The following is a 26455-nucleotide window of genomic DNA, read 5'->3' as shown; positions in this document are numbered from 1 at the left end:
TAAGTGAAAGAGGCCAATCTGAAAAGGCTACATACTGTATAATTCCAACTATATGACATTCTGCAAAAGGCAAAATTATAGAGACAGTAAAAAGATCAGTGATTACCAGAGGTTTGGAGAGAGGAGGGGTTAATAGGTTTTTAGGGAAGAGAGACTATTCCATATGATACTATAAGGGTAGATATATGTCATTATATGTTTGTCCAAACCCATAGCTTGTACAACACCAAGAGTGAACTATAATATAAAGTTTGGACTTTTGGTCATTATGATGTGTCCATGTAGGTCCATCAGTTGTAACAAATGTACCACTCTGGTGGGGGATGTTGATAACAAAGGAAGGGTATGCATATCTAAGAGTAGGGAGTATATGGGAAATCTCTATACCTTCTTAATTTTGCTGTGAACCTAAAACTGCTCTAAAAAGAAAAAGAAAATTTGTTTTTAAAAAATGAGAGAAAAAAAGTGGAAGAATATAATGTAAAACTCAGCTTTCTGTCTGTTGTGTTAGGTGCAGAGGATGCTAATGAACAATACAGCACAGATTCCGCCCTAGGGGAGTGTACAGTCTAGTGGAAAAAGAGCAAAACTGATTGTGCAAATAGCGGTGGACAAGTGAGACGAGTGTTATAAAAGAGAAGCTCAAGAGGCCGTGAGATTAGAAGTGGAGCATCTAACTTAGTTTGAGGACCATGGACAGATTCTCTGAAGAGATGGCACTTAAGCTGAGTCCCTGAAGATGTCTTAGCAATGCAAAGAAGCTGGAGAAGAGGGCTCCAGCCAGAGAGAGTGGCATCTGAGCAGACCCCAGGTGGGAACAGATGGGATCACTGTGCCCTGGGCACAGACAAGAAAGAAGGGAGTGCCTAGAGGTGAGGCTGATCAGTGGGGCCCAGCGCTTGGAGCCTTATGTTAGAGATGCGGTGTGTTACCATAAAAGCAGTGGAAAGTATTGAAGATGATTTTGGGTGGAGAGTGAAAAACAGTCTATCCCAGCACTGTCCATTAGAAATATAAAACATGCCATAAATGCAAGTCACATATGTAATTTAAAATTTTCGAATAACTGCATTTAAAAAATATAATTAAAAACCCAGGTATAATTAATCTTAATAATATATTTTACTTAACTCTAAATCCTAAAATATTATCATTTCAACATGAATCAATACGAAAATTATTAATGAGATATTTTTACATTTTTTCCCCCTAAGTCCTCAACATCCAGTGTGTACTTACAGCACATCTCAATTCAAACTGGCCACATTTCCCCGTGCTCAATAGCTACATGTAACTAATAGTTAATGTAATGGAAAGTGCAGGTCTAGACTGAGGCAGAGCTGATTAAGGGGCTGCAGCAATTTTAGGGCAAGAGAAGATGGAGCAGCAGGGGTCGATTTGAGAGATAATTTGGAGAAAGAATCACCAGCACTTGGTGACTGGTTGTCAAAGTCTCCACTGAACTCCTTTCTCCTAGTAGCCGGTTCTCAGTCCTTGCCTTACATAATGCATTTGATGTACAGTCGTTGACCATTTCCTCCTTGAAACACCTCACTGTCCCACGTTTCCTTCTACCTCGCTGATTCCTCCTTTTCAGTCTCCCTCGCTCTTTTTTTCTCATCTCTCTGCTCTTGAAATACCATCTAAAAGCTATTGCCTCCCAAATGTATATCTCCAGCCCAGATCCCTTCCCTAGACTCCAGACTTGTAAATCTCTCATAACCCATCTTCAGTTTTGTTGACACTGTTTTCCCTCAAATTATATGTCTAGGACTTCTGGGTCCACTGCTATCAGCCTAGTCCTGGCACTTATCTTTTGCCTAAGTTATTAAAATAGTCTACTAACTTATCTTTTTGCTTCTATGCTCAATACAGAAGCTATTAAAAAAATAAGCCCATTCCTTCTCTTTCAAAATTTTCCAAAGGCTCCCCAGCTCACTAATAGAAAAAATCTTCACAATGGCCTATAAGTCCAATGCAATCTGCCCCTTAAATCTCTGATTTTTTCCACTTACCTCCCTCTATTCTCTAGCCATACTGGTTTCTTTGCTTTTTTCCCCCTCGATGTACCAGGAATTTTCCCGCCTCCCAGTTTGCAATTTCTGTTCTTTGGAATGTTCTTCTCTAAGGTAGTTTGCTCCCTTACCTCTTAAGTTTTTTCTCAAACATCACCTTCTCAATAAGGTCACTTGATCACCCTACTCAGAAGTCCCTCTCCCTGTTATTTTTTTCTTCATAGAACTTATCACTTTCTAATATATCATATAATTTACCTATTGATTTCGTTTATTGTCTTTTTTTCCTCACTAGAATGGAAGCTCCAGAGAGGGAGGGATTTTTGCTACTTTTATATATCTATAGCACCAGTATAGCACCAGTATAGCACTTGGCACACAGTAGACACTCACAATTGAATGAATGAATGAATGATATAAGATAAGATGAGATGAGACAAGACAGAATGAGATGAGGGTACAAGGCAGCACCAAGGTTAACACCCAAGATTTTTAACTTTCGATACCTGCAAAACCTCTGTAGCTTGAGAATGTCTTCAAATACTTCAGAAAGTCCTTCAGGAGTTGTAAGATGTTTCTGGCTTCAACAACCATACATGTGTAAACCCTCTGCTCACTTTCACTTCCTGCAGAACAGAAAAACTTTGGCCAGAATGGGAAGACAAAGAAACAAGTCCCAAATGAAAGAACAGAACAAAGCTCCAGAAAAAGAATAAACAGAATGGAGACAAGCAATCTACCTGATGTAGAGTTCAAAACATGGATTATAAGGATGCTCAATGAGCATAGGGGTAGATGAAGTCAGTGAGAGTTTTAACAAAGAGATTAAAAACATAAAAATGGACATAGGAAACATAAGAAGAACCAGTCAGAAATGAAATACAATAAGCGAAAAAAAAAAAAAGAATACATGAAAGGGAATCAACAGTAGATTAGAGGAAGCAGAGGACTGAATCAGTGATTTAGAAGATAAGGTAGCGGAAAACACCCAATCAGAACAGCAACAAGAAAAAAAAGAATCCAAAAAAATAAGGATAGCTTAAGTGGCCTCTGGAACAACATCAAGCACACCAACATTCACATCATAGGTATACCAGGATGAGAAGAGAGAGACCAAGGAATTGAAAAGCTATTTGAAGAAATAATGAAGGAAAACTTCCCTCACCTGATGAAAGAAACAGATATACAAGCCCAGGAAGTGCAGAGAGTCCCACACAAGATGAACCCAAAGAGGCCCACACCAAGACACATCATAATTAAAATGCCAAAGGTTAGAGACAAAGAGAGAATCTTAAAAGTAGCAAGAGAAAAGCAATTAGTTACCTATAAGGGAGCTCCCATAAACTGTCAAACGATTTCTCAACAGAAACTTTGCAAGCCAGAAAGGATTGGCAGGATATATTCAAAATGATGAAAAGCAAGGACCTACAATCAAGATTACTTTACACAACAAAACTATCATTTAGAATCAAAAAAGAGATGAAGAGCTTCTCAGACAAGAAAAAGCTAAAGGAGTTCATCAACACCAAGCCAGTATTACAGGAAATGTTAGAGGGATTTTTTTGAAGAAAAAGGAGAAGGAGAAAAGGAAAAGAAAGAAGGATAAAAAAAATATAAATAATAAAATGGCAATAACTACATATCTATCAACAATTACTTTAAATAAAAAAGAATTAAATGCTCTAATCAAAAGATAAGGCGACTGAATGGATAAGAAAACAAATCTCTTACATATGCTACCTACAAGAGACTCACTTCAGATCAAAAGACACACAAAGATTGAAAGAGATGAGAAAAGATATTTTATGAAAATGGAAACAAACAGCAAAAAAAGCTGGAGTAGCGATACTTATACCAGACAAAATAGACTTAAAACTGATGCTATAACAAGAGACAAAGAAGGACTCAGTTATCTCACTTCTGGTATTTATCCAAAGAAACTCAAAACGCTACTTGGAAGAGACATGTGAATCTATATGTTCATTGCAGCATTATTTACTATAGCTAAGATATAGAGGTAATCTGGGTGTCCATCAGTGGATGAATGGATAGAGAAGATTTGGCACATACATACAATGGAATATTACTCAGCCGTAAAAAAAAAAATAATGAAATCTTGCCATCTGCAATAACATGGATGAACAAATCTAGAGGGTATTGTGCTGAGTGGAGTAAGTCAGGCAGAGAAAAACGAATATCATATGATTTTATTTACATGTGGAATTTAAAGAACAAAATAAACAAACAAAACAAATAAACTCATAAATACAGAGAACAAACTGGTAATTACCAAATGGGAAGGAGATTGATGAGGGGAGGGGGAGGTGGAAAAGGGGAAGGGATTAAGAAGTACAAATTAGCACTTACAAAATAGTCATGGGTATGTAAAGTACGGCATAGGAAATATAGTCAGTAATATTGTAATAACTGTATGGTATCAGATGAGTACTAGATTTACCAGGTGATCGCGTCGTAAGTTATATAAATGTAAAATCACTATGGTGTACACCTGAAAGTGATTTGTATTGTACACCAACAGTAATTGAAAAATAAAAAAAGGATTAAAAAATATAAAATAAAGTAAAATAAATAAAAGGCAGGTTCAAAATAAGATCTAATCTTATCCTCGTTGTGTTGAGATTAAAAGTAGGTTCTAGTAAGGGACTTGCCTATGGTTAAATGGGCCAGAACTGTTGTGCATTACATATGAGGCAGCAGTGAGCTGGTTTCTTGATAGGTGAGTTTGCCAGAGAGTTGGCGTGTTATTGCACAACTCATAATTGAAATCAACTTTTGAGAAAATTAGTTCCTCCTTCAGAAATGAGGGGGAGGGGATTTGCTCAGAAAATTCTACTAAGCCTATTTATTCAAAGTTTCAGAAGAAGAAGAATGAGGCTCCCAGGGCTCCTCAGGGACCTTACAGTTTCTCAGCAGACTCTGTTCTTCTCAGAGACTCTCAATTTTTACAAATGCTTTTCACCATTTCCCATGTCCATCCAGGGATTGCCAGGTACAACCCTGGCAATTCTTTCACTCTTGCTCATTCTGCATCCATGTGCTCTGACTCAGCATCTTTATTCAGCATCTGCTCTAACTCAAGGTAGCAAACCAACAATTTTATATTTCTGAGCCATTTGGGCACCTGGAAGAAAAAATTTCCTCCTAAAATCTTCCATAAATTTCGCAAGACCCATCTCAGGAGTGAACCATTAAAAATTACCCACCTTACTAGTCAGAAACTTATCAGTCCATTTTCTCCCTGTCTATTCAGTACAACAGTGGACAAAGTGGAGGCAGATTTTGCTTTTCCCTCATTTAGACTTCCCTTTACTAGGTGGGCCACCTGTAAGTCCTTCATTCCAGATCACAAATCCTGGAGGTGATTCAATACCATCTTCCAGATCCCCTTGCTGTTTCTAATTGATATGGTATATTCTCCTGCCACCCAGGCCTGGCTGTTGCTTCTCAACTTTGCATTCAAAGAGGGACTTTTGTGAACTCCACCAACACTAAATTGAGGATAGATTTCGCATTCCCTTTAGTAGAAGTCGTCAGAGTTGTCAGAATAAGAGGATTTTGTACAAAATCAGTTAACAATATCTTGTAAAACCCAATCAAAGAGTAACAAAAAAGGCCAATTTTGGAGAAAATGAGAGTTAAAATTGGGATACACAGCCTTCCATGCACATAGAGATAATTTCATGACCAAAAAACAATTATAATCTTAATGATTGTGGTTGGCAGAACAGCCCCCAAAGATACTCATGTCCCAAGCCCCACAACCTGAAAATATATTACCTTAAATGGCAAAAGGGACTTTGAAGATGTAATTTGGATTGAGTTCTTTGAGATAAGGAGAGTATCCTAGATTATCCAGGCGGGTCCCATCTAATCACATGAATCCTTAAAAGCAGAGAAACTTTCATGACTACAGTTAGTGGGAGATGTGACTATGGAAGAAAGGTCAGAGGAATGAGTCGTTGCTGGTCTTGAAGACTGAAGGAGGATCCAGGAATCAAGGAATTTGGGGGAGACTCTAGAAGCTGGAAAAGGCAAGAAAACATGTTCTTCCCTAGAGCCTCTAGAAAAAAAATGCAGCCCTAACACCTCGACTCTAGCCCAGTGAGACTCATGTGGGACTTCTAACCTACAAAACTGCAAGGTAATAAATTTGTGTTGTTTTAAGACAAAAAAAAAAAAAAAATCAACAGAAAACATCATAGAAATGGAGCCCTCTGCTACTCCTGTTACCCTAGAGCTGAACCTGTGCCAACATATGAAGTAGGCAGCTAGGAAAAGGTCAAGTTGGATGGGCTACCAAGATGTTTGGTTTCATATCCAGAAATGGTCTAGAGTGAGGGATATTTTTAAGTAGTGGAATTTATGGATGCTGAAGAAATTGGCTCACTTTCCATTCAGTTTCTCAGGCTGTTAGGAGGCCACTGAGCCAGAGAAGGAGTTACTCAGTGATTATCTTGGGCTCAGAGAGGTGATATGCTTCTCCAATCTTGCCTCCTGGCTCCGCATCTCTCCTTCAGCAGAGCAAAACGTCCTCAGCAGACTGATAGGTTTATATATATGCATTTCAGCTTCAGTTGCTTCCTAGACAGCATTTAGTTGATGAGCCCAAGCTTAGCTCCAAAGTCAGGAGGCAGAAAGGGAGCTCCTTTGGAAAAATAGGGAGCAAAGTTCACGGCAGTGACCAGGCTTCCCTTATTTATAGGCAGATAAATGCCGTGATAACAACTGACTTTTATGGAACACTTACAATGTGCCAAGCACTGCATTAAGTTTTTGACATATATTCCCTCATTTAAGGCAGTCTGCATGAGTAAGACAAAATGGCATTTGCCAAAGGTGTCTTGTTCTTAGTACATTTCAAAAAGTGTCCACATGCAGTGTGAGACTGTGATAAAACCCTTTGCTTTTGCACAGATGCAGTGATGGTTCAGCCAAATCCTGCCTGCCTCCTACAGAGCACACAAGGCCTCCCACTAGAGCCCAGGAAGCTTTGTCAGCCCTCCCCTGTCACCAGCCCTGGACCCTTGCTCATCTGAATCTCAACAGGTTTCCTGAAATCTGTACAGAAGAGAATGTTTGTAGGCTGCAGATTCCCTCCTCATTTACTCAGTAAATATTTACTGAGTATGTAGCATATGCCAGGCCCTGTACTAGGTGTTTAGAACACATTAGTGAACAATATAATGATCCCTGCCCTCAGAGAACTTTCATTATGTGTGGGGAGTAGACTATAAGCAGTAACATAATAAATAACTAAGTTATAGAGTATGTTATAAGCTCATAAGGACCATGGGGAAAAGGCAGAGCAGGGAAAGGTAGAAAAGGGGAAAGCAAAAGATGGGAGGTGCAAGTTGCAATTTTAAACACATTAGTCACAGTGGGTCTCAATGAGGAAGTGACTTTGAGCAAAGACTTGAAGGAAGTGAGGAAGTTAGTCATGATATCTATGGGAAGAGCATTTCAGGCAGAGAGAATGGCTAGTGTGAAGGTGTTGGGTTGGAAATTTATCTGGCGTATTGGAGAAATAACAAGACCAGTGGGACTGGAGCAGGGTTAGGGAAAAGGAAACAGTAGCTATGTTCAGAAAGAGAAGAGGGGGAAGCAAACCTTTTAGGGCCCACAAGGCTACCACAAGGCCTCACAGGATAAGAGAGTCACTGAGACCTTGGAGCAGAGGAGGGGCAGAATCTAATTTCTACCTTATAAAATCTTCACTCCGTCTGTAATAGAATTGCATTCTATTCTGTCTGAGAATAGAATGAGAGCAGTCAAGGTCAGCCGTGGAAGGGGTGAAAAGTGGTCAGTTTCTGGTTCTCTTTTGAAAGTAGAGCCAAAGGATGTCCTAATGGATTCTCTTATTACTTGTGAGAGCTGAGAGAAATTCTCTCTAGAGGGCCATGTATCTCCCTATACTACCAGTCAATAGTTTAAACACTTTTCAAAAAGAGAAGGGATTTTTCTTCACTTCACGAGATTATTTCTATTAAGACAAACAAAAACATCACACCAAGATGCTAGGCTGTTGGCCAAGGTCACTCATGAGCTAAGCCTCTAGAACAGGTGTCAATCTGTGGTGCGACAAAATCCCCTACCCCACCTGGCTTCTGCATAGTCTATGTTGCAAGTGTTCAGGAAGGAGTCGTAGTTAAGAGCAGAGATCTGAAATCAAACTGCTTAAGTTCAAATCCCAACACTTAATACTTACTGTGTGTATAACCTTGGACAAGAGACTTTCAAGCTCAATTTAAAATATGTGTAATAGTCTGTTCCTCATAGGGTTATATGCATAAAGGCTGTAATAGCCATGCTAATGATCCCATCTTTGCAGTCTGGGCACATTCTTAGATATAGCCAATACCAGCCAGGAGGGACATAAAGCTCTAGAAACTCTCCAATTGCCTGCTTGCCCATCCCTACTTCCTTCTCATCTCTGTGGCAAATGCACCTTCTAGCAGGTGCTCAACAGCACTACCTAGGGACGGCCTGGCCTTCCCCAACACAGCCTAGAGACAGGAAGTCTCTCAGGGACCTCCAAGGCCATAGGCACCTTCATTTCCGTGTGAGAAAAACTTCGCAAGGGCAATATGATTCTGTGGAATCAGAAATCTCTATGTGTGAAGAGACATAATCTGCAATGCCAAGCAACAGAAAACTCCCACAGGAATGCTCCTTTTCCCCTTTTAGAGGGTCCCTGTGAACTCAGACCTGCTCCGGAATGACAAGCACGGTAGTAAGTGAACTGAAAAGCAAAAGATGACGGATTCTGTGTAGGAATATAGTGGTGATGTGTGGGATGCTGAAGAATATTTTTCACACCAAATGTATGAGAATAGCCAAAATGTCAACACTATATTTCATTGACATCTGTATTTCTTCATCTGATAGCTCCCTTTTATTTGTTATTTTAAGTATTCCTTATGTTTCAAGATAATTTTCCCTTCACGGTGCAAGCAAATGCCTGGGGGAAAAATTAACTTAAAAGATGCCTTTTAGTCATTTGGAGCAGCAAAAGCAAAAGTACCAGCTGTATTCAAGCCAACTTAAAATTAAATTGCTGGTGCTTGCCTGCAGTTTAGATAACCAAACATAATGTAAACATTACATTATTATTAGGAATGAATGGGGACGCCTGTGATGTTGAAATACATGAGGAGGAGTGGCAGGGGTGGGGTTCTTCCACCTGACTGAATTTGGCATGGTTTCTAAATCGACTGCAACTTCCTTAGGACCCGGTGACACAAGACAACTCCTCTGTCACTGTAATATAACACTGTTCCACACGTGTGTGTGCAAGCATGTGCTCACACACCCAGACACTGCAAACACACACCTACATAATATGCATGCACACGCACACACACACACACACACACACACCCCTATGTGGCACAGGAGCACAATACACATCCCCACATACACATGCTCCCGATACAACACATAGGCTCAACAAACACATGCCCACAACACACACGTGAACACATGAACACCTCACACACATGTGTGCACCACCCACATGCCAATACCACACTGCATGTGAGTATCACTCACACACATAACGTTTGCATTACACACAGCTGCACCATGCATACACACACACACACACACACACACACACACACACTCTCTCTCTCTCTCTCTCTCTCTCTCTCTCTCTCTCTAACTTTTCTCTTGGTACCAGTCTCAATATGTTGATAGAAGCAGCTCACTTGGGTAAGGAAAGGGCTGCCTAGATCATCGCAACTTTGGTTTTGCCTCAACTTACAAGTCTCTAATAACCTAAAAGGCTACTAAAAATATCCCAAAATCTTTACAGTATAGTCACATCAATACCTTATTTCCAGAAGAGTTGTGAAGGCTTTCGAATTAAAACCAAGATAGTCCATGGACGAGTGATGGGAAAATGTGTCTTTTCTATAAAAAACTGAACAGTGTTAAATGCTGATTTTATATAATTTGTTTGAACAGAGTATGAGAGCAAATATGAATGAAACTTGGGACAAGTGGTTTCAATGAAAAATAAAGCAGCTAGAAAAATTATTGCATGTACAGGACTTGGACTTGAATTCTCAATATACCCCCTATGTATTTCATGGCTTTATAAATACACAAATTTATGATCTAAGATTTAGTTCAGCTGTCAAGTGACAGAAAATTCAAAATAGTACAAATGACTAAGACAAAAGAGGAAAAATAATTTTTATTTAGATATAAGGTGTCCAGAGCTGGTATGGTGGTCTATGATCATCGGAGACCCAGGCTTCTTCTCTCTTGTTGCTCTGACATCTTAAGCATACAGCTTCCACTTCAGGGTCCAATATGTCTGCTTCAGCTCCAGCCATCATGCTCACATTCCAGCCAGCAAGAAGGAGTAAAGAAAAGATGGCATGTCCCTTCCTTTCAAGGACACTTTCTGAAAGGCGTCATACAACACATCCACTTACATCTCACTGTTCAGAACAGTTACATGACCACACCTAGCTGCAAGGAAGGCCTAGAAATATGCAATTTATTCTAGGTGGCCATGAACCCAGCTAAAATCGGAGATTCCGTTATTATGGAATAAAGGGAGAATGGATATTGGAAGATAGCAATTGGTTTCTGTCACACGTTAAAAAATAGCATAACAATAGCCTCCATTCAGAGGTAATCAGTGTTAGCATTTCAATGTGTTGTATATGTATATAATTTCTTTTACAAAAATGAGTCCGTAGTGTATATAATGTTTTTGGTTTTCATTTTGTGAATGTCTTTTGATGATTATATGTATATATCTATCTTTTTTTAAAAAAACTAATCTAATCCACTTCCACCCAATAAAATATGTATATTATACAAATCACTCAAATCAATTATTTTTGCTTGAGGCATTAGTCAGTTTGGGGTTCAGGGTAGGGATGTTAATCTACATCACATAAAAATCTGAGAGGGTTTGCAAAGCTATGAGAGGGTGGAGTACCTCACTGAAGGAACACAGGGGGCTGTAGACACACTAAGAATACAGATGCCCTAAGAGGACTGTTGGTGGGGACTCACTTCTGTGTACATGGGAAAGAAGTCTGGAGGGAGGAGGAGAAGGCAGATCCATTCTGGCTTTCTCCTTATCTTCAGCCAAATCCCCAAATGCTACTGGCTGGATAATTGAGCTCATGATATTTTGGGAAAATTATTTTATGGATTCTGCTGTTTATGATACTTAGGGCTTTATTGCCTTAGCAACCTCTCCTAAGTTTTAGAATACCTCTCAAAAGATCAGGGGATTACATTTCAGATAAGCATCCAGGGTGGTGACTTATCTTTGCAGCAAGTCTGAAATATCAGTTCCCACTGGCTCTCATTTAATAGGCCTGCTTCATTTATTTGATGCCCACAAGTGTGTCTCAGAAAAACAGCCTGCTCGGTGCTCTCCACTCCCTGCTGTCTTCCTAAACCATCGATTCAAATCAACTTTCGATTCAGAATCCTCCCTTGGGTTCCCGTTTCCTCTTGCACCAAATCTGAACTCTTCCTCTTGACCTGCAACACCCTCCAAAATCTGCGCACTGCCTCCAACTGCTTCCCTGTACCCCAGGTCACACATTGCACCAACACCAATAACACTTCAGGTCTCCTTTCCAGAGCCAAGACTTTTTTTTAGGAAGTGAGACTTTGAGAACCAAATGGACTCTACCTCTTATAAGCCATATAACAGTGAATGTTATTTAACCCATTTGAGCTTCTGTTTCCTCTTGTGTTAAATGACAATAATAAAAATGTTCTCTTAGGGACATTGGTGAATAAGATGAGATTATGCATGTAAAGTGCCTTGTACTGTGTCTGGCCCATGGCAAGGGATCAAGTGAATGTGACCTTCCTTTCCCCATCCCCTTCTCCTATAATTATTTCCCTTTGTTTAAGGTTTCTTTCCTGATCAGACTTTGCAATGGGTTGTGTTCTAACTGGATACCCCTAGTTCAGGGCTGGTCTGTACCTTGCTCTTGCTGAGCTGGGTTATTCCGTTGCCCGAAACCTATTGGCCTCACTTGCAGCTGAGGTTCTACTCTCTGACCTCCCTGGGGATCGCTATGCCAGAACTTGAGAGCCATGGTCTCCCAGCCCTGCCTAAAGACCCTGCTGTCCTCTTGTGCCAACATCTTCTTTGAGTAAATCATACAAGCCTTGGCCAGAGAGTTGGGGTTTTGACACTTAGAGAAGACTACAACCTGCCTCAGAGCCCAGTCCCCAGAAACTTTTGTCTCCCCAGAAGGTCTCTGTCCTCTCTTTTCTCTAATAAATGACAGAAAAACTCTACTCTAAAGCCATGTATGTATGTACCTTCTTCGGGCTAGCGGCTGAAGTTTACATTATCCTTAAAAAACCATCTTTATAAAAATGCAATACTTCTGAAAGACCAAAATTAAAGTTAAAAAAGGAAAAATGGTCAAATACTCCCACAAATTTGACATGCAAAGGATGACTATCTATAGTAGACTTTAGCAGCTTTGAAAAACAGCATTAAGTCCTAACAGATAATAGACAATTCAAAGCGCTTTTTAAAAGGAAACAAATGGTCAACCTTATGGTAATCAAGTAAATATGATTTAAATCATTAATGAGGTACCACTTATGCCCATTGAGTTGAAAGAACATTTTAAAATAATAAAACCTGGTGCTATAAAAGCTGCAGAGAAACTGGTAGCACACAGAGTGCTTTTGGCATTGTAAATTATTACAGTCATTTTGAAAAGCAATTTAGCAGTGCATTTCAAGAGCCATGAAAATGTTTCTGCCCTTTGGCTGACAATTTTCATGTCAAGATAATTATGCAAAATAAAAATGATTATGTGCGTGAAAGTAATCTTTGTGGAGTTATCTATAATAGCAAACATATAAACAATCTAAATGTCTAACAGTAGGAGAATGGTAAATTAAATGTTACTCTATATTCTCAATGTAATATTGTGCAGCCATCAAAATAACTGTAGAGACACTACCATTTACCATCTCACTATTAACTAATTTCCTCAATCCCCAGATTTCGCAAAGAATTACAAGGCAACCCTTTGATTTCCTGGCTCCTCACTTAAAGTTTATATGTATTGCCCCATCTGCATCCCTATCCAACTTGCCCCTCTCCCTTTCTCAGGTTGATCCCTCCACCTCTCTTCTAGACCCTCTCTATCTTTGTTATCCACCATCCCAACCCATCAGATAGCTATGGATTCAGAAACCAACCTTGACCTCTCAGCCATCTCTTTCCCCTTCGAATCTCTTCTATTTTTCAGAGAAAGCTCTCCCTTCAACCTACATCTCTATCTAGCTACTGCCCTATTTCTCTCTGCCCCTTCAAGCCAAACTTCTGGACAGAGACTTCTGCACTCCCCTCCTTCACCCCGCATTTATAACCCATTCACATCAGCCTGGCTGCTGCCATTCCTGCACTTTTGGCAAAGTCACCAATGAGTTGGTGAACCTAGCTAAGTTCAGCTAATACCTTTTTCCTTGACCTAACTAACTTCATTTGACCTGTCAGAGTATAATTTGACTCTCTTCCTCCTGAAACTTAGTAAATAGTATACATTTAATGAATAGTAGCTTTATTATTATTATTATTATTAATTATTATTATTACTATAGGATACACTAATCTACTTTTACAGTCTAGACTCTCTGCTGAGTTTAGAACAACTCCTCTATTCTATGTCCTACTAGAATCTGCACCTGGATGCCCTACCTTAAACTCACTATGTCCACAATTGCATTAATCCTTCTGCCCCTTCCCAATCCCACTCCTGTTCACGCCTGAAAATGAAGTCATCCTTGATACTTTCTCTTCCTTTATCTGTGTTTGTCTACTTTTCCACTTCCAAGCATGTCCCATAAAATACTCCAAGTAGAATTCTCCAATCATTTCCCAATCACCAAAGTGGTGAAATCCTGAAGTGATGAATGCTGAAAACTCTGAGATCCTGGAGAAGAGTAGAACTACAAGATAGAAGGAGCTGGGTCCCTAGGCTGATCACGTGAAAGGTTGTTTGCCAGTCAGAAAATCTGTTTTGAATTTCATGTGAGTAAGGAATAATCCTCTAGTATGTTATGCCACTAAGATTCGAAGAACGAACTTTTGCAGCAGCTAGAGTGCTTTAACTAATATAATGTCCAAAACATCAGAAGAATCCATCAACTTCTCCGATCCTCACTGTCAATACTCCGTTAAACCTTCAGAGTCCCCTATATAAATCACTGTAACAGCCTCCTAACAGGTCTGCCTGGCTTCACTCATGCCCTTCCCTAATCCATTCATATAGTTGTTGGTAGGGCTTCCATAAGTTGTAAGAAGCACCCAAGTCTTATTACATCAACCATCCTTGCTTAAGAAAATCTGTCACTGGCTCTCCATTATCTTCAAGATAAAATCCAATTCCTCTTATAGCATAGGAGGCCCTTCATGAGTTGGCCCCATGTATCTGGTGTATCTCTGCTCCTGCCCTTTTGTCTGACATGCCTGCCACAATTACCTACCCACAGTCCCAATAACCTGGGCCAGGCTCCCTTGACTTCATGTCTTTTTACGTGCAGCTCCCCCTGCCTGGAGCACTTCCATGTCTTCCTTACCTTGATGACTGTTTCTCACCCTTCAAGAGTCATCATGTCTTCCACAGGCCTTCTCTTACTCCTCCAGTTTGGGTGGGAGTCTTCTCCCCAGTGTCTTCATTACTTCTATGATCACCTCTTTTATAATACGTACCACACCATTTTCATAGAATCATTTACTCGTTTCTGAGGATAGGCACATATTTTAGCATCTTCACTTTCTAGCACAATGTCTAACATGTAGTAGGTGCTCAATAAATGTTTATTGAATGAATGAGCAACTAGGCAAATATAGAAAATAATCACAGTGCAACATATAAAAATATTGATAATACACTCTTTATTATGAAGTGAAAACTTAAATTGGACACTGTATACATATATATGTATATATATATGTGTATATATATATGTGTATATATATATATGTATATATAGTACCTGCACACTATGCAAACTACCTATATAAATTATATCTGCATGTGGATAAATTCTGGAAATAGTCATTCAATAAACATTTATTGAGCACCTACTCTGTGTAAGGTCATACAGATAGAAAGATTAATTAGAACTGGCCCATCCTCTCACGAGGTTTACATTCTGTAAAAAAGAAAAAAGTAATCATGGTTAGTTGATGAGAATATGGATGAATGTTTTCTTTCAAAATTCCTTTCAATATATTTACAATGCACTTAAAAAGCAGCTTACAAGACAGAAACCTACAGCTCATAGTAACACTGAAATTATAAAATTCAATATCTACCATTTTATATCTCTCCAAAGCCTCTTTGAGTTTTGGAATCTACATAGCTTTGCACGCATTGAATTGATGTTTGTCTTGCTTTCTCATGAGGTTGTCGATATCTTGTACACAGTGTCCCTGCTGGTGTCCTGTGTGCCTTTGGACAACTCACTTCACCTCTCTTAACTTCAGTCATCCATCTGCAAAGAAAATAACCCTAAATTCCATGTAATTGTTTCAAAGAATAAAATGAGAAAATGAGTATGAACCCACTGTGTGAGATTCAAAGCACTTTGAAAGTGTAGGACATGGCAGACTAGAAGACTGCCTCTGTGTTACTTTTCAAACATATCAATAGAAACAGCTTTATCATTCTCTTATTCAGGAAGTCAGTCCATGAAACTCAATAAAGTTATTTTCGCACCTTATGGAGAAGGACATATGTCTTTAAATGCTATTATTTCTCCTGATTTGTTTTTCATGTAAAAAATAAATGTTGTTCATGAACAATTCAGTGACATAAAAATTTCAATTGCCCTGCACAGTGTTCTGCATCTTGTGGACATGTACTCATAATAATGGTGGCCTGCTGCTTTTCTGAATTTTGTGGAAACATCAGGTGGTACTGACCTTCCCAGATAACAGCCCTTTGGAGTGAAGACTGCTCACCTGACATGAAGCAGGAATAACCCTGGTGTGTTTGGACAAGCTGAGGAAGTAGGTGCCTTGGACATTGTGATGCACCACTGATTCCTGAGGGTGAGAGGGGACTCTGGGAAAAGACAGAAGCAAGAAAAAAGGATAGATTTTTAATATAATTCATCTGTCTCAGCAGGTGTCCCCAAATGATTACACTCCAACCAGCACCCAGAATCTGGACAAACAGTGTAGAAAATTCAATGGCCTTTTGTGAGTCTTACCTCTTTCAGCAGCAATCTTAATAACAGCTTCATACATCTCTCTAAGCACCTGTTCTCTTCCTGTGCTGTTACCACAAGTATCTGCGAATACTGCCAAATAGACTTATACTTCCCAGTAGAAAACTGAACTGCTTATCTCTAAGAATCAAATAGAGAAAACACCACACTGTTTTCCATAGAGACTCCTCAAAAAATTCAGAGTTACCATATTATCCAGCAATCCGTCCTCTGGGTATCTACCCAAAAAATGTGAAAACATTTATACATAAACATATATGTACTCCTATCTTCATTGCAGCATTATTCACAGTGGCTAAGACACGGAAACAACCAAAGTGCCCTTCAGTAGATGATTGGATACCAAAGATGTGAGATACACACACCACACACACACACACACACACACACACACACACACACACAATGGACTATTACTCAGCCATAAGAAAAGATGAAATACTGCCATTTGTGACAACATGGATAGATCTTGAGAATATCATGCTAAGTGAAATAAGTTAGATGGAAAAAGTCAAGAACCATATGATTTCACTCATATGTGAGATACAAAACTGAAAGCAACAGACAAACAAAAAAAGATAAACAAAGAAAGAAAAACTCATAGATACAGAACACACTGCGATGGTCAACGGAGGGAAAGAGAGGGGAGGTAGACAAGACTAAAGGAGGTCAAATACATGGTGATGGAAGGAGATTTGACTTTGAGTGGTGAACACACAATGCAATCTACAGATGATGCATTACAGAATTGCACACATGAAATCTATATAATTTTATAAAGTAATGTCATCTCTAATAAATTTAATAAAAATTTTTAAAAGAACCAAGTAAAGGAAGTGTGTGTGTGTGTGTGTGTGTGTGTGTGAGATCTGTAGATTCTCAGAGAAAGGCCAGAATTGCTAGCATGAGTCTTTCCAACCTAGTTGTATAAGGTCTAGACAGCTTGGCTGACTGCAACTCTTACTTTGTAAAAAAGAATTGATTTGCAAAGAGCTGGGCCAGGAGAGGGCACACCTGGGAAGTGGCTGTGAACTGAGAAAGGGAGCAGATGCTGAGGTATCCTGAGATTTATAGCAAAAGAGAAGGTAGAGGGCAACTGGAGTTTAAAGCTTCTGATAGAGCCACTGAGTTAATCAGGGCCAAAAGAGGACCAAACATCAGTCTTTGTCTTGTGCCATATAGGAGATTGTGAGCAAGAGTGAAAAATAAAAGGTCTGCAGAGGAGTCTAGTTAGCGCCTTAAATCTGAAATTATACTAAGCAACTTGAAGCCGGATTGTTACTAAAATTCCTTTATTGCAACTGTTCCAAACTCCAATCCACTATTTCAGAAGTTTCACTGCATGTTAAACTAACAGGGAGATTTTGTGATTGCTTAGATGAGTGTTCTCAATCCCGACTTTTTGTTAGAGTCTTTAGAAAATTCAATGCCTGGTCCTTACTCCAGACTAAATGAATCAGAATCTCTGGATGAGTTATCCAGGAGTGGGTACTTTTTAAAAGCTTTCTAAGTAATTCTAGTGTGCAGCCAGGGCTGGGAACCACTGACTTTGGCTGAGATGGGCAAGAAATACACAAAGAACCCAGAGAAAGAGTAGTGGTTGAGAGGTTGTGGCTCCTAGGCATAACCTCTGACAAGGAAAGTTTCCTTGTGTTTTTGCTTGGATGGTGCTGGAATATAAACGTACCAGAGGATATGTCGAGTGTGTTACAGAGTTGGAAACCATGAGTTTAACCTGTGACTAGAAGTCAGAAACCAAATTTTGCACAGCCCAAAATATAATCATGACCAGACAAGCTGGTGCATGAATAATACATTTACTTGTGTGTTTCAGTCAAGTATCAAATATTAAAAAAATAGAAATGCAGTCAAGGTGGTTCAAGATCAGGAAGGTCTGTGGTAGAGACATAAATAGCAATTTCGAGGCACCCAGAGATCTGGACTTCCAGAGCCAGGAATCAGACACTCAGGTACTGAGGTCATTCCCTCTATCTCTCAGTCATTTGATCTCCGTCTCTGTTCCTCTCTGCATATCTCCTTCAGTCTTTCATTGCAACTGACTTCCTCTGATGACATTCCACACAAGGCTCAAAGTGAATGTTCCAGTGCTAATTTATCATGATCTCTCAGGTCCAGAGCCCAGCACTGACACAACATTGTCACAATGTCTCTTAGTTCAAATTTTCAAGAAGGAGAATTTGGTCACCAGCAAAGGATGGCTGGTCTTGTCTAGCCTTGCATCAGGTGTCAGTCTCTTCCCAAACACTAGGCTTGGGGTAGAAAATGCCATATGGTTTACAGGTTAAACAATAGTAGGAGAACATTCTAGGAGACCACTGGATGGGCAGGTAGTTGTGAGGAGCTGTGGGCAGAGCAAGCAAGGAAGTTCATCTAATACCCATCCATAACCAATGAACCACACATCTTTCTTCTTTCTCGCCTTCTGCCTCCCAAGGAGGGGTGGGCATGGGGGAGATAAGGAGGATCTTAAAAGTATGTTCCCTATCTTTTCTCAGGATCCAGTCTAGATTCTGCAAGAGGTAACTACAGTCTAATAACCCTCAGCCAGCATTTATGAACATGATTCTACATGTGTCATCCTCTTCCTGAAACCACTGAAAAATCCATTCTTGGCAATGGTGAAAGCTAAGGACATCCAAAACACAGGATCCCTGTTCAGTTTTAATTTCACACTTTCTGCTGCATCGTGGCATGTAAAAATGTGACACATTTAGACATTAAAGAGGATTCTCCTCCCCTTGGGCCTTTATTTGATCATTTGGAAAATTTTCAATTAACATGTTATTACAGTGGTTTGACAGTTCACTTGACAGCTCTGAAATAACATTCTTGGCTTTTAAATGACAATCTTTTACTGAAACCTAAGTGGCTTTTTTCAGAAACTTGGGACTTCGGCCAATTTTTGGGTTCGTGAAAACGGTGGTGTGAGAATTTTACAAACTCTCCAAATGGAGATATTGTGTGTAATTTCATTTTATGGTCTAACACTGGCTATTGCAGCAAATGGTTCTACGATTTTCCTTCTTTCTTCGAGTTAAGTGCAGCTGCATTGAGGCATGAGGACAGGAAAAGTCTGGACTTGGGGGCTATGTTTAGAGGGAGCTGGCCAGGGTAAAAATACATCTCCCATTCCACCCCATAGACAACCTATTTTTTCCCTTTTTGGATTCCTGTGACTGAAGGCAAAGTGAAGCCAAGTGAGAGGAGAGGGGATTCAGAGAGAAGTGGAGGAAACACCAATAACAAATGTCTTTTTTCACTTTGCCCAGAGCATGTGGCCCCTGAAAAGCATAGCTTTGGCCTCAGTATAATGTCATTGTGCTGATGTGCAGTCATTTATTTTAGAGTCTTAGATGGAGTCAACTATTTTAGTTTTTGCCCAAGTACATCTGTTGGAGATTCTGGCTGATTTAAAAAAAGAAGAAGTCTAATACTTGTATTTTACTGACAAAACACCTTTAAACCAAAAAGGATGATTTATGTGGGCTGAAAATAAAACTCCTGCCTACTGAAGTCTGGTGCAGCTGAGTTATCACTATTTTCGCCCTGTAATTTGTTTTATAGGGTACTAATTAACAGGGCAAAGTCTGCTGCCAGGAAAGTAAATCACATTTTGCTGTTTTCTTATTTTCTAACAAGACACAGACCTGGTCTTTAATTAAAGAGAAAATTCCAAGGGCACTATCAGCTACTGGAATTGGGAAACATTGGGCTGGGGTGAGAAGATCATGGTGAAACCTGCTGTGTAGAGTTCAAGAGAGATAGTGGGGGAGACGGGAAGGAAGGGGGAGAGAGAGGAATTAATTGCACGGGCAACCTTCAGAAGAAGAGATTGTTTTCCTCAAATGTCCCATCTTCTCTCTGTTCCCCACAACTCTGCATATGTCCTCTGATTCTACTCACCATACTGTTCCACAAACATCATTTTTTAAGAAAGCTCATTCCTTCACTCCAGAAGTCATTCTTGTTCCCAAAGCAGTACTATTTTTTCTAAAGGTAACAACTGCCTTCAGACCTCCCTGCCCCAACCTCTCCCCTTCTCCAGGTCTTCTTACTCTACCTGATCCTCTCAGTCACCTTTGACCCTGGGCTTTGCTGCCTGGCCAGGACAACTCATCCCTCACTCCTTCCCTCTCAGCTCACTCTCTTCTCCTGGCCTCAGAGACTTCTTTACCCCCTTTCTCCCTCTCCTTCTCTTTCCCCTTCTTCTCTTTCTCCCACCCCATTCCTGGAGGTTCTGGACTGGAAGCAGCCGCTCCCGCTTCTCCTCCCTCCTTGAACCCTCCTTCTTTCTCCGAGTTTGGGGGCGGGGAGACCAGGAATAGGGTGGTAGTGATGGGAGGGAGGAAAAAGCAAATGCGAAGCCAGGAGCCTGACGTCACTTCGCCTTGCCTGTCAATCTCCAGCGGGCGCGCTGCTCGTAACCGCCTTTTCTGCCACTGACTGTGTCTCTCATTCTCCACCGCGCCCGCACAACCACAGGCTCCCCGCTCTCCTTTCCGCGCCGGCCTCGGCCACTTCGCAGGCACCTGCTCTGTCCGCGACGGGGACGCAGCCTGGGGCCCCGCTACAGCGCTCATGATCAGAGACTTTCTGAAGCCCTGACTCCCAGGTGAGCGGCTGGGCTCCCGAGAGGAATTTTGAGGGTGTGGAGAGGGGAAGAGGTAAAGGATGGCCAGGGGATGAATCCTTCCAGAAGCCGGAGAAATGGAGCCAACCTTGACCCCACATCTTTCCCCTACACAACCTCCCACTTCTCTTTCCCCAGGTCCCCTTTCAAGGGGTCTCTGTGGCATTCAGGGCCGGCTGGGCTCCGCGATTGCAGAAACTTCGCTTTCAGCACCGCGGACAGGGACTTCACTGCCCAGTTTAAGAGCGCGCGCTGACCCCACCCGCCAGAGCCCCGGCGGAACTGACACCCCTAGTTCAATGAATACGGATGCGTGTGCAAATGCAGGCACACTTACTGGACTGATCTGTGTGCGTGTGAGTGCATGTTATCCGTGTGTGCAAAAATTCAGATACCCGTGTACATTTCACTCACTCATTCAACAGGTATTTATTTGGGGCTTTCACTTAACCACTGCTTTCTTGCTCTTCTTTGGGGTCTGGGGTGAGATGGGTAATACGAGTGGTGCGCACCTGCGCCCAGGGAAGTTCCCTGGCAGCTTGAACCGCACACCTGACGTTTCCTCTTCCTCTCCACACAGGGTGCAGCGTCCCGCCGCGATGAACGCGAGCGCTTCCTCGCTCAACGAGTCCCAGGTGGTGGCAGTGGCGGCAGAGAGAGCGGCGGCAGTGGCCACAGCGGCAGGGGCGCAGGACGCAGGTGAATGGGGGCCACCTGCAGCGGCGGCGGTGCTGGGAGGCGGCGGCGCGGCTAACGGGTCACTGGAGCTGTCTTCTCAGATGCCCGCGGGGTCGCCGGGGCTGCTACTGTCGGCGGTGAATCCATGGGACGTGCTGCTGTGCGTGTCGGGGACGGTGATAGCAGGAGAAAATGCACTGGTAGTGGCGCTGATCGCGTCCACCCCAGCGCTGCGCACGCCCATGTTCGTGCTTGTGGGCAGCTTGGCCACTGCCGACCTGCTGGCAGGCTGCGGCCTCATCCTGCACTTCGTGTTTCAGTACGTGGTGCCCTCAGAGACTGTGAGCCTGCTCACCGTGGGCTTCCTCGTATCCTCTTTTGCTGCCTCGGTCAGCAGCCTCCTGGCCATCACAGTGGACCGCTACCTGTCCCTTTACAACGCGCTCACCTACTACTCGCGCCGGACCCTGTTGGGCGTGCACCTTCTGCTTGCTGTCACCTGGACGGTCTCCCTAGGCCTCGGGTTGCTGCCGGTGCTCGGCTGGAACTGCCTGGCAGAGCACGCCTCCTGTAGCGTTGTGCGCCCGCTGACACGCAGCCATGTGGCTCTGCTCTCCGCTGCCTTCTTTGCGGTCTTCGGCATTATGCTGCACCTGTACGTGCGTATCTGCCAGGTGGTCTGGCGCCACGCTCACCAGATTGCGCTGCAGCAGCACTGTCTGGCGCCACCCCACCTCGCTGCCACCAGAAAGGGCGTGGGTACGTTGGCGGTGGTTCTAGGTACTTTCGGTGTCAGCTGGCTGCCCTTCGCCATATACTGTGTAGTGGGTAGTCGCGAGGACCCGGCTGTTTACACCTACGCCACCTTGCTGCCCGCCACCTACAACTCTATGATCAATCCTATTATCTACGCCTTCCGCAACCAGGAGATCCAGCGCGCCCTATGGCTCCTATTCTGTGGCTGTTTCCAGTCCAAAGTGCCCTTCCGCTCCAGGTCCCCCAGTGAGGTCTGAAGGCTCCCTGTCCTCTCAACATCACACCCAAAAAGCCAGCCTTTGGTGAGCTTGTAGGTGCCTGCTGATGAACTGAGATCCCAATAGTGTGAATCTGACTTTGGAAAGAAAGAGAATAAACACACACACATAATAAACTCAAGGACAAAGAGGTTTGGTGGCACTTTACATATACAGTGTATACATGTGTACATATATATACAAGTTATTTGTATCTTCTGGAGGTGTTCAGGATGTGGAATTTCCTGTTCTGTGAAAAAAACTAACAAAGATGTGGTTGTATATTCAAATTGTACATCACATTTGTCAAGTGAACACATTCCAAAACTGCTTAATTATAGCATTTCATTTTTAGCTGCTGAACTGCCAAAACAGTGTTGCCATTTTCAAGGGCAGGGGAAAGGTAGTAAAAGGTGTATTTTTGTTGAATGTGATAGAATATTTTGCTGCATATGCATCAGTAAATTACAACGTATTTTGTACACAAATAAACACATTTTAAAAATGTAATTTTTGGCTTATGACTGACCATAGAACTACTTTGAAGAACTAAAGTATTAGTGCATTTAAAAGTATATTATGTATCATTTACCTCCTGTGAAAATCTTAATGTAAATATGTATTTGCATATTGTTCTTAAATTGTCACTGAAATATCTAATCTAGATAATGGAGGGGGGCAAGAAAGGATTAATATATTCAAGTCACAGTATTCACAAGGCACTAAAAGACTAGTGGTGTTATCAGTGCAAATTAATCTACTTCCTTAGTTACTGGGTTCAGAAGACAAATTCCAGAAGATGTCTGAAACCATTCCTTCATCTTCCCACATGTGCACTTGTGAATCCTGAAACCACAACTTTTAGTTGTAATTTTTCCAGTCTGGAAAGAATTTTAAATGTTGAATGTTTAAATGTTGAAATTTATATTGACTGAGTATATTGTAGCAAAATGCACGGTCTTATAAAATACTTTTTTCCAAGACAGGATTCCAAGATATAAAGTGTTCATGAGGCAAATGAAGATATGCCCAGCAACCCCTCTTGAGGCACTCTTATCTTTAAAACATAGGACATTAAGTCTTCAAGAGCTAAACATCCCATTCCACCAATGGGTGTGAGTCACAGTTAAATATTTCCCCTCTTTTCTTTCTTATAGGATAGGAATAAATAAGGTAACATGTGTGGATATGCTTTAAGCACACGTGAAGTATACATACAGGCATACATAGTTAGTGGTCTTAGACCTTAGAAAAATATACATAAGCAAATTTTTTCACACAGTCCACAAATATTAAGTGCCTAGTATCTGCTAGACACAGTTCCAAGGTTGGGAATATTCTGTGCTCATAGTGTTACATTCTAGTGGGGAAGATGGCCTACAAGCAAATAAACAAATATATATAAAGAAATTTATTATAAAGGATTGGCTTATACAATTATGAAGACTGAGAAGTCTCAAAATCTGTAGTCATCAAGTTGGAGACCCAGTAGAGCTGATGGTGTGGCTCCAGTCTGAATTCAAAGATGTGAGAATCAGGAGGGCTGATGGGCTCAAGACCCAAGAAGAGCTGATGTTTCAAGACCAAAGGCAAGAAAAGACCAATGTGTTGTCTCAAGTCCTTCAGGTAGCAGGAGTCCCCTCTTATTCAGCTCTGTTGTTCTTTTCTGGTCTTTAACACATTGGATGAGGCCAACCTACATTAGGCAGGGCAATCTGCTTTACTCAATCTACTGAGTCAAATGATAATCCCATCCAGAAGCACCCACGCAGACACTCCCAGAATAAGATTTTTACTAAATGTCTGGGAACCCTGTGGTCCAGTCAAATTGACACATAAAATTAACCATCACACCGAAAGAGCACAATGATCCAAAATAAAGAAAAATAAGTGTTTAAGGAGGCAGTAATCAACTGGGTCAAATTCTGCTGAGAGAATAAGTTAAATGAGGATTAAAAACAATGACTATATATATTTTTTAATGTGCATATCATTGATTGGTGAGCTTGACAAGAGAAACTTCAGGACAGTGGTAGGTGAGAAGCTTGACTACAGAAGGTACAAGAGAAATTGCTTGAGCGATCTAGTCTCCAACATCTCTCAACAGAGTTGTGACATATTTAATATTGTACAACACACTAAGTTTTATAGACATATAGGTTTATAGTGTCTGTAAATTTAGAGCCAGGAAGATCAGCATTATTGCTCATTCATCAAATTAACATTTTCTAAATAACTTTCATAGGCTATTCGGCATCATCAGACACTGTTTCAGTCTCTATTAACATCTGGTATACACTCAAGCAGACTGAAATAACAAAAGCTCTGGCTGCAAACTTTTCCAAACACGGGGGTGGAGGAATGGAAAACATTATATGTTTCAGAGATGGAACAAAGAAGTTAGTGTTACTATACATTTTTTAATTACAGAGAAAAAATTCTTACAATCAGTAAATTAAGAAAGTTCAACACTAGGATAATAAGACGGAGACCATGGATTTGACTTCAATCTGCTTGGTATTAATATTCAATATCAGCCCTAGTTATAATCAAAATGCTTGATCGAGCCAAGGACAAGAAGATACTAAACAATCAGTTTGTTAATATTTCTGGCTTATGCAGTTGGCCAGGTTGTATAATGTCAATAGGTTTGATATGAACCAACCTGATGATATGAGGATATAAAACTGTGGGTAGATCTTGAAACATTTTTACGGAGGAATGTCACATATTCATCTGGCTCATCAAATATAAATCTCCTATTTCAAAACTCTGTCTTAGTTGCTGGAAGCATACAATATTCGAGAAAGGCAAGATTCACTCAAATGTCCAACTGCTTACCCACTTTGCTGTCTCACAGGCATCCTAAATATAACGCATTTAAAATTGGGCCACTTATCTTTACCCCAAAACCTATTCTTTCTCCTTTCTTTACCATCTAAGTTAATGGCAATGCCATTTTTGGTGGGGAGGTGGGGGGGAGGGGGGCACGGTGTCAGGACAGAAACCTTGAAATCACACTTACCTTTCTCTTTCTTTCATACCTCCCATCCAAATTGTCAGCAAAGCCCATTGCCTTTACTTTCAAAATATACCCAGAGCCTACCCACGTCTCACCATCTTCACCATTATCATCTCTTGCCTGAATTACTGTGGTAGCCTTCTCCTTGGTCTTCTGGCTTAAGTTTTTGTGCCCTTCAGTCTATTGTCTACAATAGTTGCTCCCCTGACTACGCTTAAGATCTAGGCATGAGCCTACCATCAGTGCAGTCTGTCTCATAAGGAGACATAAAGAATAAGTATTTAGGCCCCAGAAACAGGCCTTGAGTAAAAATTTCTTGAGTGAAGAATTCCAGGATCCTGGGTACCTGGAACATGGTCTAGAAGTAAGGAATTGGACACTTCACCCCAAGAGAAAGATCACAGCTGGAGGAGGCCCAAGGCAGGGCCCTGTTCGGCCCAGGGTATTAGTTTCCTATGGCTACTGTAACAAATGACCACAAATTTGTTAGCTTAAAACAATACACATTTATTCTCTTACAGTTATAAAGATAAGAAGTGTGAAATTAATTTCACTGGGCTGAAATCAAGATGTCAGTAGGGCTATATTCCCTCTGGAAGCTCTAGTGAGAGAATTTGTTTGCTCGCTTTTTCCAGATTTTAGAATTGTATTCCTTGGCCAGTGAACCCTTCCTCCATCTTAAAAACCAGCATTGTATTATCTTGCTTAAGTGGTTATATTGTCTTCTTCTGCAGTTGAATCTCCCTCTGCCTCTCTTATAAAGACGTTTGTGGTTGCATTTGATATCTGCCCAGATAACACAGCA

General features: G+C 41.1%; 1 protein-coding gene across 1 annotated transcript; it reads left to right on the top strand.

The window, feature by feature from the left end:
* Positions 1–21433: 21433 nt before the first annotated feature.
* On the top strand, positions 21434–23138 carry GPR6 (G protein-coupled receptor 6). Its single transcript, XM_011364828.1, has one exon. The coding sequence runs from the start codon at positions 21537–21539 to the stop codon at positions 22626–22628; it is 1092 nt and encodes a 363-aa protein (XP_011363130.1). The 5' UTR covers positions 21434–21536; the 3' UTR covers positions 22629–23138.
* The last annotated feature ends 3317 nt before the right edge of the window (positions 23139–26455 follow it).

This window comes from Pteropus vampyrus, unplaced genomic scaffold, assembly GCF_000151845.1.
Source record: "Pteropus vampyrus isolate Shadow unplaced genomic scaffold, Pvam_2.0 Scaffold101, whole genome shotgun sequence".
Taxonomy (NCBI): Eukaryota; Metazoa; Chordata; class Mammalia; order Chiroptera; family Pteropodidae; genus Pteropus; species Pteropus vampyrus.
Note: the sequence above shows the minus strand (reverse complement) of the source record. Positions and strands in the feature narration are given on the sequence as shown.

Coding starts and splice junctions, on each gene's coding strand:
- GPR6 (XM_011364828.1), top strand. CDS start 21,537: ATGAACGCGAGCGCTTCCTCGCTCAACGAGTCCCAGGTGGTGGCAGTG.